At 34.5% G+C, this 17,187-nt stretch overlaps 1 protein-coding gene across 2 annotated transcripts; it reads left to right on the forward strand.

Moving 5' to 3' along the window:
- The first annotated feature begins 391 nt into the window (after positions 1 to 391).
- On the forward strand, positions 392 to 16,764 carry LOC121409638 (3-oxoacyl-[acyl-carrier-protein] reductase FabG-like). 2 transcript variants are annotated; one of them, XM_041601547.1, is made up of 11 exons: positions 392 to 432; positions 5,271 to 5,359; positions 6,874 to 6,984; positions 7,946 to 7,974; positions 8,609 to 8,701; positions 10,705 to 10,843; positions 13,324 to 13,364; positions 13,853 to 13,922; positions 14,478 to 14,514; positions 15,503 to 15,569; positions 16,392 to 16,764. In XM_041601547.1, the coding sequence occupies exons 2-11, from the start codon at positions 5,293 to 5,295 to the stop codon at positions 16,557 to 16,559; spliced, it is 822 nt and encodes a 273-aa protein (XP_041457481.1). In that variant the 5' UTR covers positions 392 to 432; positions 5,271 to 5,292; the 3' UTR covers positions 16,560 to 16,764. The 2 variants fall into 2 exon arrangements, with proteins under 2 accessions (XP_041457481.1, XP_041457480.1); XM_041601546.1 differs by lacking the exon at positions 392 to 432 and adding an exon at positions 4,136 to 4,220.
- The last annotated feature ends 423 nt before the right edge of the window (positions 16,765 to 17,187 follow it).

Consider the following 17,187-nt stretch of genomic DNA (forward strand, 5'->3'; position numbering starts at 1 on the left):
TGTCCAGTTATGGATGGCCTGACGTGGTAGAATTTGTATCGATTAAATTATTTTACTATTTCAAAATGAAAAGTTTTGTGGCGTTTTACCAACAGTTTTCATAGTTACTATGTATTACAATGATCATTGCATGCATTATCCCACTTGTTTTGGGATGTAATTTCAACCTCTATGGTTGATTACGTAAGATTATAATTTTCAAATTTCTCGGCACTTTTGCATGTCATAGTCTACCCACGTGATGCCACTACGTCATCAAGAAAGAAGTTATGACAGGTTCGGAGGTGTCATAAATATTTAGTGTGAATGTTGTACCCGATCTTGGTAAAGAGGGCTTCGTGAAACGGTTAGCGGACAAGTAGTGCACCTTCTCCGATTTAGTCAAGAAGTTAGATTTATGACGGTGTTGAGAAACGGGCCCCATGTTTGCAGGTAATCTATGACAAGTTCGTTCTACTTTGAATCACAAAAGGTTGCAGCTAAGCATTGACAATTTCACACCGATCCACCTGAGATTATTTTTGTTTACAAGATTTCTTAATTTTTGTTTATACACTCACTCCTGATGCCTCTGTGTGACGTCATTGATTCCCCCAAAATATGCATACTACCTATGTCACCGTTTTGTGGAATCAAGTTAAACTATATCCAATTATGATATCACTTTCTTGTTTCATTTATTCATAAATCTATTAATTTTGTTGGAGGTGGACTTCGTCATTAATAGCCTATACTGTATCCACAAGAGCGAGTCCACGTATCAATTTGCACGCTAAACTAAATCTATTCTAATAATAACGTGTTTTGTCATGTTTCTTTTAAATCTAGATTTCTTATTGTGGTATTAGTAACGTAGATGTTACCCAAGAACTATAAAACCCAGTGGCGTACCGTGGGTCACGGCATTGGGGGGGGGGGGGCACCAGCAAAAATTTCGGGTCACGCGAAGTGCGCTCAGTTGTCAGGTACACTGACCTAATAGAGATAGTTTAAGGACATGCAGTGCCATCAAAGGGATATGTATATCACTGATTAAATAATGCGAGCGCGAAGCGCGAGCTGAAATTTTTTATATTGAGGGCTAAAAATTGACATTATAAGCAAATTGTTTTGTAATCATGATACTTAACTGTCTCGCTAAACAAATAATGCGAGCGCGAAGCGCGAGCTAAATTTTTTGTATATACTGACCCTAAACAAGGAAATTTTAAGGATTATATTTTAGAATCCATTAAGAGCATAAATATCTCGCCATAGTCATCTAATGCTATTGCCATCCTTTGCTGATTTTGTTAGTATTACATCTTAACACAGTCATGAAGCACCTTTGTAGTCATGTAATCATGATTATCATACATATCTTACTAATCAAATACTGCAAGCGCAAAAGCGCGAGCTGAAAATTTAGGAAATATAGACCTGAAGAGGGCATTCTAAGGGTTGTTTGTAGGAATTCTCTAAGACCCTACGTATTTTACTAACCAAATGATGCGAGCGCGAAGCGCGAGCTGAAATTTTAGTATATATTGACCCCAAACATGGATATTTTAAGGACTATAGTTACGAATCCATTAAGTCAGAGTATACATATCTCACCATAGTCATCTAATGCGAGTGCCAAGCGCTTGCTGATTTTGTTAGAACTACATCTAAACACCTTTTTGAAGTCATTGTAATCATGATTATCATACGCATCTCACTAATGAAATATTGCGAGCGCGAAGCGCGAGCTGAAAATCTAGGAAATTCAGACATGAAGAGGGGCATTCCAAGGCTTGTTTGTAGGTATTCACTAAGACCCCACCTATTTCACTAACCAAATGATGCGAGCGCGAAGCGCGAGCTAAAATTTTTTGATATTCAGATCAGAAAAATTGACATTTTATAAGGACTGATTTTAGGAGTTCATGAAGAGCAGACATCTCACCAATCCACTAATGCGAACGTTAGCACGGACAGGAAATGTTTTATATTAAAACCTTAAAATAGGGCAATAACTTTCAGTAGTCATGAAAAAGAAGAATATATCACTAGTTAAAACAGGAATAATGAAGACACAATTCAGCAAATAATGTTTCATAAAGTTGTGAAAAAATGCTTATGTTATATAACATAATATAATATAACACTATGATAAACAACAATTTCTTCTCCCCCCAATACGTTTTTCTTCCTTTTTTTCCTCTTTTTCTCCTTTTCCCCGTTTTTTTTTTTTTTTTTTTTTTTTGGCCAGCCGATTGGGGGGGCACGTGCCCCCCATGCCCCCCCCCGTAGTTACGCCACTGATAAAACCATTAGCATAATATGCAGGCATGGTTCTAGGAATTTGCTTTTGGGGCTCAAGCCCCCAATCCCTCCACCCCCCCCCCCCATCGCCCAAGCCCTACTCCCAGTGTTCTAAACTCAAAGTTTTCCTATATGTCAAATTAGAAAATTGTTGAAGTCAACGATCCCCGGTGCAATAAAATAGACTGCCTTTCAACTTTTTTTTAATTGACCTCCCTTCTTCACCCACCAAAATACAACAATACTGTTGCCGTGAGATTGAAATTCTAACTCTAAATTTGTGTATTATTTTGACGAAAGCACTCTGAAATATTGTAATTATTACTGTAGGGCGTGACGGTTTTCTTGTTGAGCAAATGGCTCGGTCGCTATATTATCTCTGACCGAAGCTTAAGTTATTTTAAACAAATACGTATAGCGTCAGGGGTGTGGTGGATCCTTGGATGGGTGAATATCCAAATTTTATATTTATTGTGATATCGACTTTGCACATAAAAAGAGCCGAAAATTGATAATTTTATACATTCTTTTTTTACCATTAGTCCTGTACTTCATTCTAAGAAAACGAATAACCTGGACTTATTTTTTATTGTATGTTATCTCTCTTTGTTTTATAGTGTGAACGAAAATTAAAGATTTCAAATAATCATTAAGATTATATTGGGAGATGATCCAAAATTCCAAATTTGGAGAGAAATTCATTAATGAAATATTTATTTCGTTGTTGTGTTAATTAACATGATTAATGTGACTTCAAGTCCCCTATATGGATGAAACTATAAAGATGAATGTTTCATGAACAGCATTGATTTGATGAATGTCATCAGTAACTCATCGTATATTTTTGAAGATTCTTACAAAATCCCCGTTTCCACAAATGTCCCCTCCCATACTCACGAAAATGTGTTTAAAGGATGTTTCAATTCGTTTATAATAAGAGTTATACTCATATTTGAAAGTCATTGGAATCACATATTCATTAATGGACTTATAATTAAACTCCCATGATGCAGTGGATATAACCTTCGCAACAAGCTAAACGTAGGGATTTGTCACGGCCAAATTCTTGTTAGAATATCCGCGACCGCACGAGAAATTTTGCAATTTTAGATTGCAAAATTATGCCAATTTAAGCACTTTGACTGCATTTAAAGATGGATCCACACATTGACAGTAATATTAACCATTTGACGATTAAAATATTGGGAGGATGATTGTACATACCACCCCCCCCCCTTCCGAAAAGTGGGAGATTATACCCCCCCCCCCGGATTTACACCCGTGGTATATTATACAGGGATTCGATCCCGAGGTCGTATTCTTTTGTAGCCTATGTGCATGTTGAAATCTAAAGATGTTGTAGATGTACATTTAATTAGGAAGTTCAAGTGCTAGGTTTCACATCGAAATTTTTTGCGCTTTCCATTCTAATCATTATATATGTTCATGTAGGTCACTAAGATTTGAAATATAATCCCTCTTGCAAGTGGGAATTTTTCGAAAGTTCACTACAGGGAGTTGTGAGGGGACTTGGTTCACTCCCGTATAAATAAACGAATCGCCTGGAGAGAGCAGAGAGTCTATACAACTCCCTGATAGAACACAAGCCCCTTCTTAATTCTTGCCCCCTTTGTCGTGAAATGAAATCAAATGCCATCCTTTAAACGTATATCATTGTCTGATGGATGTACATGGATATAACATTTTCATGAAAACGTTTGAACACAAATTATATAGACATTGAACTTGTGTAGGTTGTACTTTGTACCATCATGTTTGTATTATAATGCCACATTTGTAACTCAACGATTTTGATGTATGCAAACCTATAAGCCTACCAACAAAGATTATAGACTCCAACTCTATATTCGGTTAGCACTCAGTGTATGGAATTTAATGCATCCACGTTATTACAGATAACTTTCTATAAGGAGGTAAGAAGTCCATTTCATCGTACCTCAAATTTCTTTTGATAAGTTATAAATCACTGATAATCCCCGGTGATTATCTATCTGTATTTTATGAAGATTCGTTTTATCTGATAGTATATTTTCTTCCTGACACATGCATGATTTAATAGGCACACGTGGTATGCAACTCATAAAACATTGTTTATTTATGCTGATATGCTTTTTTGCTTATACATTTGTTTGTAAATAGTTAGGCATGACTGCTATTATTTTCTCAGATTGGATAACTAATCTGTAAAATATGTTTCATATTAACGTAATTGAATGAGCATTGTTTTACAATTGGTAGGGGTGAGGAGCTTCGTACTGCTCCTCCATTGCAGACAAAAAAATATTTAAAAAAGGGGGAACACAGAAATGGGATTATCTCGTAAAAAAGATATTTCCTAACTTCATTAAACAATTTTGCGATGAGTGGTCTATTAATCTACTTATCTTTATTTATTATTAATCTATTTATTTTTATTTGTTTTCATATTCATTTTGCCAATTGTTCTCAGTTTGCGAGACTAAATTTGCTCAAAGAGATATCATGCCCAAAATATATGCAAACTTACTGTGTCAGATCCAAAAGAGTCACATTCCTTCCCAAATACAAATTAACATTTACTAAAATATTGATAGATGAACAGATATAACAAAACAAAGGGAAAATCGCAAATGTGTTGTTTTTCTCTTTCTCATTTTCTTTTTTAAAGGGGGAGAGGGGCTTATCATTTTTTTAAAGAGAGTTAGACCCCCTCATCCGCCAAGACCGCCATTCTACATGCATCTGTGAATACTTTCTAATGAGATGTTGTATCGACCACACAGATTTCTAATGAAAGATACCTGTTACAACTTCACCTCTTACCATATGACAAAATATACCTACTTACGCTGTTTCTACTTTTCTTTTCATATAATTTTTGCTTAAAGGCGCAATGATATATTTGAAAGTTTAACAAAAACCATATTTGCTTTTATTTTATTGCCAGTTACTATAGTACTTTCTAATTTGTTTTAACACGTTAGATAAACATCTAATCTGGGCATTATGACGTCACCCATGAGTCCAGAATTACTCGGTGCTTCACTGAAAGGAAAAGTTGCCGTCATAACGGGTAATATTTTATTTGAATTAAAAAAAATCAGAATTATTTTATTATCAGTACTACATAGAAGGTGTGATTTCAATTTCCTATTTGTGAAATTCTCGTTCCCTCTCCATTATTTTCTATCTTTCCTATCAGAAAAAAAGACAACTGAAAAAAATTTAGCTAGTAACTCATTCATTTCCTCTTTCTATATCTATAATAATATCTATCGATATGAAGTCAAAATACAGATATCCCAATTACTGTAGGGAAAAAAGTTGTTGATATCATAAATATTACAGATTAAAATAAGAAATATTGGAGACTAAAATTATTTACCAATAATTCATGTAAAAATCTCTGAATAATGAATTCATACAGCTATATCTAATGAAGTTCTAGAGAGTAGATCTTATTAATACATTCACTGTAAAATAAATTAAAGTCCTAATTCAATACATGTAATTATATTGAATTCTGTTCATTATTCAAAGTACTCTAAATTCCTTATTGAAAATTGAATTTAATTAATAAACCAGATAAATTGATTCTTCAATGTTTATTTTTTAAGGATAAAATATATACATTTTTAATTTAGGTAGCTCCTGTTTACCAAATCGAAATAATACAAATTCCCAAAACGGCGTACATAATAGCAGTATACATGGTATAGGCGCAACATTAGGTATTTCCCCCTCAATTCGGTGAAGACAAAGTCTAGTTCTCTATGGACCTTTTCACACGTGAATCTTTTTTTGATTGATTGAATCCATTTATTTCATTTCGATAAAAAGACATTTACAAAGTATAACATACACGATTATCACATAATATGCCAATAATTATACAAATACATGAAAATATGAAATGAAATAAGAGAACTTAAAGAAAGGCCTTTAAGGCTTTGTGGGTAAAAGTTCCCTCAATACATGTACACTGTACTACATTTTACATTGCGTTACAGGCATATAAGAATCTTCTATTTGTTATGCCCCACCCCCCCCCCATCTAATTGAGTCATCATTGCAATGATGATTTCTATTGTAACCGTGACTGTGATTGGCGTTCGTGAGTCTATTCATGTCCTAGTTTGGTTTCACACGTGCTAAATATTCGTCATTAGCCCTATTTTTCACTGGAATCATCAATCAAATTACGATTTTTTAACGTATGAAAGGGTACCATGCAGCTATTACCATTTAACAGATTATGTGCATTTTAACCCTTTTTGTTTGATTATAATACAAAATAGAACAGTAAACTTATCTATCCGCCCTTTCACACGATGAAAAAATCTTAATTTGAAAGATGATTCCAGTGAAAAAATGACGAATTTTAGCACGTGTGAAACAAAACTAGAACATGATTAGAATCACGAACGCTAATCACAGTCAAGATTACAATAGCAATGATCATTACAATGATGATTCAAGATTCACGTGTGAAAAGGCCATATGAAACACGAATATACATGTAAATCAATTAATAGATAAATTTCGATTTACGTAATTTGAATCCTCTCTCTCTCTTTCACATTATAGGAGCGAGCTCGGGTATAGGAGCAGAAATTGCCCGACATTTCGCTTCGCTGGGATGTCAACTGGCCCTGACAGGACGTAACATGGAAACACTTCAACAAGTCACCAATGAATGTAGATGATTTTTCATAAAGTTTCTCTCAAAGAAAATGATATTTATAAGTATCATTAAACACTCTTTAAAAGGATTTCTACGTTGTAGCATTTATGTATATACCCTTATTTTAATTTTGAAGACTCAACTTTTAATTACGATAAATATAAAACCATGCAAAGAAATGTGCATAATGAGTGGATGTGTGTGTGTTTGTAAACAGTTTTCCATTCTAGTTTAGGACCTTATTATACAAACCTTTTCTCTCTTTTTTTTATTTTGTAGATTAGTATATCCTCTTTTTTGTTATTAATCATGTTAAGTTATCTCGGGCCCCGCTCACAAGCCTTGTTTTTAAAAGGGTCCTAAAATCAAAAAAATATTCTACCATGTTTATATACTCATTTGCATTGTATGAATATTAATTTTGATTACAGTGTGATATGTTTTGGTTTTAAGATGAATAAATATACTTGAAAATTTTTAGGCCTACACATCAGACCTTATATTTTTGCAAGGCATAAATTCTACTTTTGCAACTCCCGACATTGGCGAAGTGACTCTGTCAGATCTGGTCATATCTTCAACAATAGAAAAGAATTCCGCTTATTTCCCTTTATTCTTTAGAATGGAACATTGAGACGGTCGAGTACAAAAACTTTTTGCTTGCAAATTATTTTATGCGGGTGTATAATGTTCAATTAGAGACGACAGAAATGCCCACCTGATCAAGAACACCTCAGTATTTTAAAGGGTGAAAATCAATATTTTACAGAAATGCCATAGGACAACATATACACTGAAAAATAGACATAAGTAATTTGCATGAAACCACCAGTATTCTTTCTCATTTATTCAGTGATAATTACTGAAAACAGTACTACTTGGTAGCTCTGTTGAATGTTTATAACTCACAGTTGCCTTGAAATGAACTATATGTTGAATTATTTCAATGATTTCTTTTTAAATATCTGAATATAGGTTTAGCCAGAGGTCTTGGCAGCGATCAGGTAACTGTGGTTCGACGTAAAATAATTGAAATTTAGGGGTTTTTTTAATCATTCTTCCCATTGGCAGAGTGTTTTTTTAAGGATTTATTATGTGGCCTAAAATAATGTCGATTTTGTTTTCATAAAGGAGTACGTTCTTGTGTGGCTGTAATGATGTCAATGATAATGTAAGAATCTCACATCTCCAAACAGAAAACACAAGGAGCTGAAGGAGATAGTGAATTAAATTAGATAACATATTTTTTTAAGTTATCATTACATAGTATAGGCTACGTTAAGAAAATGCGAAATGAATTTTGTTCGTTAAAGTGAAACTTCGAAGCTCGTAGCAAGCTTTAATTTTTAAGTTTACACTCTAAAAACAAATCAGTCAAAAATGACTAGTTAATAGGGTCAGCTGGGTGCGTTATTCTAGTCATATTTGACTATTTTCTAGTCAAATTTTACTAGAACAGAGTTATTTCTGACTAGAATATATGTCAGAAATGTGAATATCAGTGATTGCCATATCAGTTGCTCCCAGCTGACTACTAGTGACTGATTTGTTTTAAGAGTGTACGAGTAGAAATATTCGGTTATTCACTATGAAGACATCTAATTATTTAATGAATTTCTGTTTCATAATGTTCTAAAGGTTTTACAAATTCAAGCCGACTATGGGAAAGGAAACGCCGTAAAGAAAACCGTTGAACAAATCATCCAGAAATTCAACCAGGTTGATATTTTGGTAAGATCTACATGTATAACAATTAAGTCGATAAAAAATGTACATTAACAATCATGATGAAGAAACAGTTTCGATAGAGGAAACAAGACTCAGGTCAAAGAAGTAAGTCCTACACGGAGCGGGAAGGGTGATAGATAGGGTTCATCGATCTCCAATATCCAGGGTGCCGAGACCCCCCCCCCCCCCATTGGCGGAGCAAAAAGGGGAAAAAGAGGGGGAAAGAAAGAAAAGAAGACAGGGAAAAGAATGGAGAAAGGAGAAAGGAAAGAGGATGAAGACGAGTGTATAAGATAAGATGAGGGGAAGACTTGGAAAATTTAAAAAATCTTTCATGTCACGATATGAAATTTTCGCTCGCGCTTCGCGCTCGAATAGCCTTTTAGGTGATTTACATATCTTGCTCAATATGGAGCTTTAGATATCAAATTTGGAAGTCAATATACAAAACATACTTCAGCTCGGAAATCGAACTTTCATTATTTTATTTGATTTACAGATTGATTTTTTTTAGAAGTGCTCTGTAAAAATGTCAGTTTTATGGTCTGAATATGAGCATTTGCTGCTCGCGCTTCGCGCTTGCAAAATTTGATTTGTCAGGTACCTATTATATTCGCATATTACATAAATTTCTCAAAATATCCCTATTCAATTCATCAGAATATAAATGATTTCTGCTCGCGCTTTGCACTCACATTATTAATGTAGGAAGATCCCCAATTGCTCATCATTTGCATGATTTACAAAACACTAATAGAGTGTCCCATTTTAAGGTCTAGATCTCGAATTTTTCCGCTCGCACTTCGCGCTCGCATTATTGTTTTGTTATGTACCTTTCCTGTTCACGATTACAAAAAGTGCTTTGAATTTCCATTCTTTAGGTAGAAATATCAAAGATTTTCAGCTCACTCTTCGCGCTCGCATTATTTGATTGTTGAAATATGTCATGTCTTCATGGCTAACTGCAAGCAGTCCTTAACTTAACATGTACCTTTTCGATCAGTTCAAAACGTAATTTCTGCTGGCAGTAAATATTAGTTGCATACACAACTTGTTCAAGATTACAAACACTGCCCAGAATGTTCAAATTTTAGGACAAAATGCATAAAATTTCAAAAACAATTAGCTTGCGCTTCGCGCTCGCGATATTTAAACAAGGATTATGAGACTATTAGTTATTTATGTTGATTCATAAGAATAAAGTGATTATTAGGACTACCCCTTCAAAGAAGCAAACAAAAATCAACTTCCTGCGGCCGCTCGGTGAAAATATCGCTGAAAAAATCCCCCCCTCCTAATTGCGAAAGCTGTCCAAGAATCTAAAAACTCTCTCCCCTGCTTATTTCATCCAAACATCCATTGTCCTGGGAAGCGTGGGTGCTGGGGGTGCTTTTGCCCAAGGGATGTTGCGTGTGTTATTTTCCATAGGAAACACCCCCTGGAATTCTGGTAGGCATAGGCGGCGGAAGCGGGGGGGGGGGGGGCGGGGGGACGTGTCCCCCTTTAAATTTGTTGTTGATGACCTTTTTTTTCTTTTTTTTTTGCTTGTCAATTTATTTTCCTACGTCCTCCCAACAAATTTTGAGTTGAGAACTTTTTTTTTTTGCTTTTTTTTTTTTTGCTTGTCAAATTTTTTTTGGTTGTCCCCTCCTAAAAATTTTGGCTTCTGCCGCCAATGCTGGTAGGTGTGTAAACTTGGAGGAATGTATGAAAAAAGTCCAACTTTTGTGCTGGAGCTTTGTTTTTTCTTGTTGTCCATACTTTTACGAACGGATACGACCTGACTTTTGTAGTGAACCTTCTTTTTTGGGGGTTGTCAATTTTTTCATTTGAATACGAATTTGACCATATAATTGCGTGAAAATTTTAAATTGTACCCCAATCAAATTTGTTGATTTCAAGACAAAAAAAATGAAAAATTGAACATGTTCAATATGAATTTGATTACATATTTTGTGAAAATCTTCAAGGTTACCTAAATTATCATTTTTGTTTTCTTATTTCAGGTGAATAATGCTGCGGTTTATGCAACGAACACGATAGAAAACATGACCTTGGATAATTTTGATCTTACTTTCAGAGTGAATGTTAGAGTACCCCTTGAACTCACTCAACTTCTTACACCATATCTCATCAAATCGAAAGGTAACCTCTCATCGCCAGTGGCGTAACTACGGGGGGGCATGGGGGGCACGTGCCCCCCCCAATCGGCTGGCAAAAAAAAAACGGGGAAAAGGAGAAAAAGAGGGAAAAGGGAAGAAATTATTGTTCATTATAATGTTATATTATGTTATGTGATATGTTACGTTACATAAGAAGCATTTTTTCATAACTTTATAAAACATTATTTGCTTCATTGTGTCTTCATTGTTCATGTTGTTCCTGGTGCTCGCATAGACTGTTTAACTATATATATAATCCTGTTGTACTAAAACCTCCCGTTTTCAATCAATATACAACAAATATATTTCCTCGCAATTCGAGTTATTATTGTTTTATTTATTCACATATTCTTCTTTTTCATGACTACTTAAAGTGATTGCCCTATTTTAAGGTCTTAATATAAAACATTTCCTGTCCGTGCTAACGTTCGCATAAGTAGATTGGTGGGATTTCTGCTCTTCATGAACTTAAATCAGTCCTTAAAACGTCAATTTTTTCTGATCTGAATATCAAAAATGTTCAGCTCGCGCTCGCATCACTTGGTTAGTGAAATACGTAGGGTCTTAGTGAATTTCTACAAAGAAGCCTTAGAATGCCCCTCTTCAGGTCTGAATTTCCTACATAATTTTCAGCTCGCGCTTCGCTCTCGCAGTATTTGATTAGTGAGATGCGTATGATAATCATGATTACAATTACTTCAAAAAGTACTTCATGTGTTTAGATGTAATTCTAACAAAATCAGCAAGCGCTTGGCACTCGCATTAGATAACTATGGTTAGATAATTATGTATACTCTTAATGAATTCCTATAAAACATAGTCCTTAAAATATCCATGTTTGGGGTCAATATATACAAAAATTTTAGCTCGCGCTTCGCGCTCGCATCATTTGGTTATTGAAATATGCACGGTCTTAGGGAATTCCTACAAACCATCCTAGAATGCCTCTCTTCATGTCTGAATTTCCTAAATTTTCAGCTAGCGTGTGTGTATTTTAGTTTTGTCAGACGTGTATCAATCAGATATGATTATTTACGTCTGGGACCGACCTTTAACGTCACCATCCGAAAGACGTGACCAGGGCTCGAACCTCTGCATCAATTTGTAACTTCCCCACAGCTTGGATTACAGGCGCACGCCACAACGCCCAGTTTCAGCTAGCGCTTCGCGCTTGCAGTATTTGATTAGTAAGATGCGTTTGATAATCATGATTACAATGACTACAAAAGGTGCTTTATGACTGTATTTAGATGTAATTCTAATAAAATCAGCAAATGATGGCACTAGCATTAGATGACTATGGTGAGATATTTATACTCCTAATGGATTCTGAAATATAGTCCTTAAAATTTCCCTGGTTAGGGTCAATACATACCAAAAAAAAATTAGCTCGCGCTTCGCGCTCGCATCGTTTGTTTAGCGAGACAGTTACGTGTCATGATTAAAACAAAATTGCTTATAATGTCCCCTTTTAGCTCTGAATATCAAAAATTTTCAGCTCGCGCTTCGCGCTCGCATTATTTAATCAGTGAGATACATATCCGTTTAATGGCACTGCATGTCCATAAAATATCTCTATTAGGTCAGTATACCTGACAACTGAGCGCACTTCGCGCGCTCCCTAAGTGACTCAAATTTTTTGATGGTGCCCCCCCCCCAATGCCATGACCCACGGTACGCCACTGCTCATCGCAAAGGCACTCCTAATGGTTTTGATTTTAATAATAATGATAACAATAATAAGATACAATATCAGAGGAATACATAACGAGTAGCAAAGCAAATATACATAAATACAAATTGAAATTTAGAACACTATAAAAGACCAAATTAAAGGTCTTGACGAGTCATTCCCCGAGTGCCATCATGGCAATACTTACATTGAAATAGGTTAAATTAATGACATGAGAAAAAAAATGTGCGGGGGTCCTAGCCCCCACACTTTCCCCCAACGTGGGCTAATAATAATATGATGATAATAATAATAATAACAAAAATAGTAATAATAACAATAATAATGATAAACTGGTGCGTGTATAGCACACATAAGTTTAATACTGATTATAAAAAACCTATTTCCTGGATATGCGAATTTACAAACCGCTCTTTCAAAAAAAATCTCATTCACTTACCTTTGTAATGTTTAGTTAGTCGTATTTTATCCATCTAGCTCTGAAAACAAAAGAGAGTCATATTAGGAAAAAATGTCAAAAATATACCTACGTATAGCGATTATGCAGTGGTGCAGGCGTATTTGCATTATCTTTTATTGAATATTTTAGAGGAATGGAGGCAAATGCATGGCCATTTCTGTTTTACTCGATTTCAAAATTTCAGTATTCTGGGTACCTTTGTTTGCTATCATTACAAAAAAAACCCACTGGATCCGATGAATTAACAGTTATAGAACCAGGAAATATTTTGACTTTTTTTTTACTTTTTCAATTCATTCCTTTCTTGCAGGAACTGTTGTGAACATATCCAGTGTCATAGGACGCCGATCAGTAAGTGACAGAGCACAAATTTCCCATCGGCTTAATTTGACCCCCCCCCCAACATAAGCCATTTCCATCCTTTATTCTAGAAGTCTATCTATTTATCTATCTTTTTGTCTCTCCTTCTTTCTTTCTTTCTTTCTTTTTTTTTTTTTTTTCTTTCTTTCTTTTTTTTTTCTTTCTTTCTTTCTTTCTTTCCTTCCCTTTCTTTGCTTTCATTCTTTCTTTTTTTCTTTATTTTAAGTTCTTTCTTTCTTATACTTGATATCTACTAATATGTATCTTATTCCTTCTGTCTTTGGTCGGTATGCCTATATTGGCTTTAAAACATGAAAGTTAAGTTTCTAAGTAAATCACCGTTTAAAGGGCAAAGAGTGACAGTGTGTTTAGAGTGTATACATCCACTTTATTGCGTTCTGTGTACTGCATATCATTTGACAATAGTGCATTAAACTATTGTTTTCTTTTGTTTTTGTTTTTTTAATTTGGTTACACAGATAGTCAACGAATTGATTTATGGGATGTCAAAAACTGCCTTAGATCACATGACAAGGTGTACAGCTGAAGGTATATAATTTTTCATGATCACATATATAGAGAAGCACACTTGAAAAACCCTTGACGTCTTTTGTCAGATTCTCATTAATTTTTAATCAAAGCTCATTGACAGGGTGGTCAAAAAATATATCTTTTGTGAGGCTTCTTGATGAGAAAATAAAAGGGAAATCTTGTGTTGGCACTATAATAATTTCCGTGTTTCACACAATCGATCTTACTTCGCCTTAAAGCGAAGATTCCACCTATAATGTTAGGGTTTGATAGATCTACTTCCTTTTCAATCTTTGCCTTTGGAAGATATAATGTCATCAAATTATAACCGATGATGTGGAGTCTGACTTAACTCTGTCGTTTGTCCTTTCCTGTTCACATTGTTTATCGCCTTCAGGATAACACGATCTACACGATAGAGGTAATTTCATGATACTCATATCATATGATGTATAATTTTTAAAGTCTATGATCAAAGTTTATGCTAACATGTTTACAAGATGTCCATGTAACGATTCCCTATTGGGGGAATAAGTCATCACTTTGTCATTGTTCATGATTTTCTTGGTATAGAATTGGCATCTCATGGAGTTCGAGTCAACGCAGTAAAGTGAGTAGTACCGTAATGATGGGGTGAATATAGGGACCGCGATCGAATAGACGGTATACCATGAAAGCTTTAAAAGTACAAACTGATCCATCAGTCAGACATTGCATATCTACCACACACATCTTTCTTCTAAATAAAAACAAACCAAAGTAACATGCAATTATTAAGTGCACGTCATAAAGATACATATTCAATAAATAATGAGAGATTTTTTTTAATTGCATGTAAAATCTAGTTAGATATTTATAAGTATCGCTTCGTCCTCCTATTGACGCTGTCACTGCTCCTATTATGAACAACATAATATGAGAAGAAAAAATTCAAAGAAAATCATGAAAGTTTTGCCTGTCCATGTTCAAATGCTGTACAGCGCCGTTAAAAGTGTTTGGAATTCTTCATGAGAAGTCACCGAGAGGCAAATAAGTTATCTTTATATGCCTACATCCAAGGTATTATCCAAGGTAATGAAATGTATTTATAATAAAGTTACCGTATATAGATACGTTTTTGGATCGAACAAAATATCATCCGATTCTCAATACGTGAAAATATAATCTAATGAAAATAATGTGAGGCATAGTATATTGATGTACAAATTTTTCATATCCACCCCTATTATGCGCTAATTATATACTTTTGTTTCATTTCATTATTGTTGCACATGTATGTTAGTCTAACCATGGATTCTAAATAGAAGGATATAACCATGGATCTATAAAGTAGGATCCATGGTATCACAAGTAGTATGTTTTAGATTTCATTTGTATTTCTCTTGAAAAGGAACGAATACCAATTACATTTTTAGCGAGTTCATCTTTTCTCTTCAAATCTAAAAGGCTGAAAATTATCTGAGGAACCGCCTAATGGATGCTTGAAGAATTAAGTTCGATTTGATTTTTTTTTAATTTCAAACATTAAACAGTATATATACATATATATATACACACACACACACATATATACATGTATATATCATATCACCATGCAGCCCTGGTGTTATTGAGACTCCGCTGTTCAAGCGAGAATTGGGCATAACAGATGAACAAGTAACACAGGTACTATGATAAATATTTTTGACCTTTTTTGGGGGGTTCAATTTCATTTCATAAAATTATAATTATTGGAATGAATTACAATATTGATCATAATGATGTAATTCTGATGTATACAAATAAAGAAATAAATATATATGCATCCTCTGGTTTTGTATAGCATAGCTGATGAGAGCTCGAGGGAATTGATGTTTTGTGACATTGAATTCATGATAGCCACAAAGTATTGACTTTTAGATGACAAATACATGCAGATGACTCCTGTCCCGTAAAGGAGAGATGTAAATGTGAATCGATTAAGCAATGGAATTGATTTAAGTAGTGTTCGACTTTGTACTGCCCAAAATAAAATTTAAATATCTTCAGTTCGTCATTCATCTTTAATCTTAAGTCGTTAGTTTATGTACGAGGTCAAAAGTAACCACATTTTCTATTTTCCCCGAGCTGGAGTGGACAATTTGCTACACATTTTTATATTTTCTTTTTCTAGAAATAAAAATTATATATTTTTTTTTTTTTGGGGGGGGCGGTAACACCCTTGGACCTGCAGGGTGCTAGTTAATATGCCTATTAACATGATTAATAGGGTGTTTCCTCTACTTTTGTTTGGAATAGGGTGCAAGAGATTACGAACCTAAAATGATGGTACCTTGATTTTTCTGTTTTAGTTTTCTATTTCGAATTGTCACAGGAACAATCACTATAACTTATATTTAGCAGAACGGAATCGTTGGTCAATCATCATTTTACTTTTATCTAACATATCATCATGGTCATAATAACGAATAATAAATATCATATTTTTATATATATTATATATTCTAGTACTTTGAGAGTTACAGCCGCTCTCACCCGATGCGTAGAACCGGTAAACCTGATGATGTAGCTCGATTCATCACATTTCTGGCATCTTCGGACTCGTCTTTTACCACTGGAGAAACAATCGGTATTGATGGAGGGCATCACCTCATGGTCTCAGATATCGAGAATTAGAGATCTTAAGAATGTATTTGTGATGTATTTTAATTACGATGACTACGTACCCAATCAAGCTTGATTTGCACTTTCGTTGAACCCCTTTCACAATTGGTGGAGCGACTGCTCACAACCATTGCGATTCTGCGCAACATGTATTTTGTTTGTTGTAATCTTTATTATTCATTCAAATAAAATTCATACATACATGATCAAGAAAATATAAGACAAAATGATAATTGTAGGTTTGCATGGTGGAGTTTATAACGTGGAGAAGGTTTACGGTTCACCATGAGTAATATGAAGAAGGGAAGGAAATACAGGCAGAAAGATTGAAATTGAAAGACGGGATAGGATGATAAGAGGAAATTATAGAATTCTTTCTTGAAAGTGAGTGAAGTCCTGAAAATGACTATAGATGAGATGAGCTGAACTTGGCTTGAGTAGCGATGGTTCATTCTGCTACTATCCGGCTACTATACTCAAACCATCGCTACTCAAGCCTTATGGGTCTATACATGTTATATTTCGAAAATGTTGGAAAGCGGTGAATCAATCATTGCAGAAAATCAAGCTTAGATAGTCTGACGGTTACATCTATAAATTCTATATGTTGGCAAAGAGAGTTCTGGCTGAGTATAAAGAT

The sequence above is a fragment of the Lytechinus variegatus genome, chromosome 2 (assembly GCF_018143015.1).
Source record: "Lytechinus variegatus isolate NC3 chromosome 2, Lvar_3.0, whole genome shotgun sequence".
NCBI classification, from domain to species: domain Eukaryota; kingdom Metazoa; phylum Echinodermata; class Echinoidea; order Temnopleuroida; family Toxopneustidae; genus Lytechinus; species Lytechinus variegatus.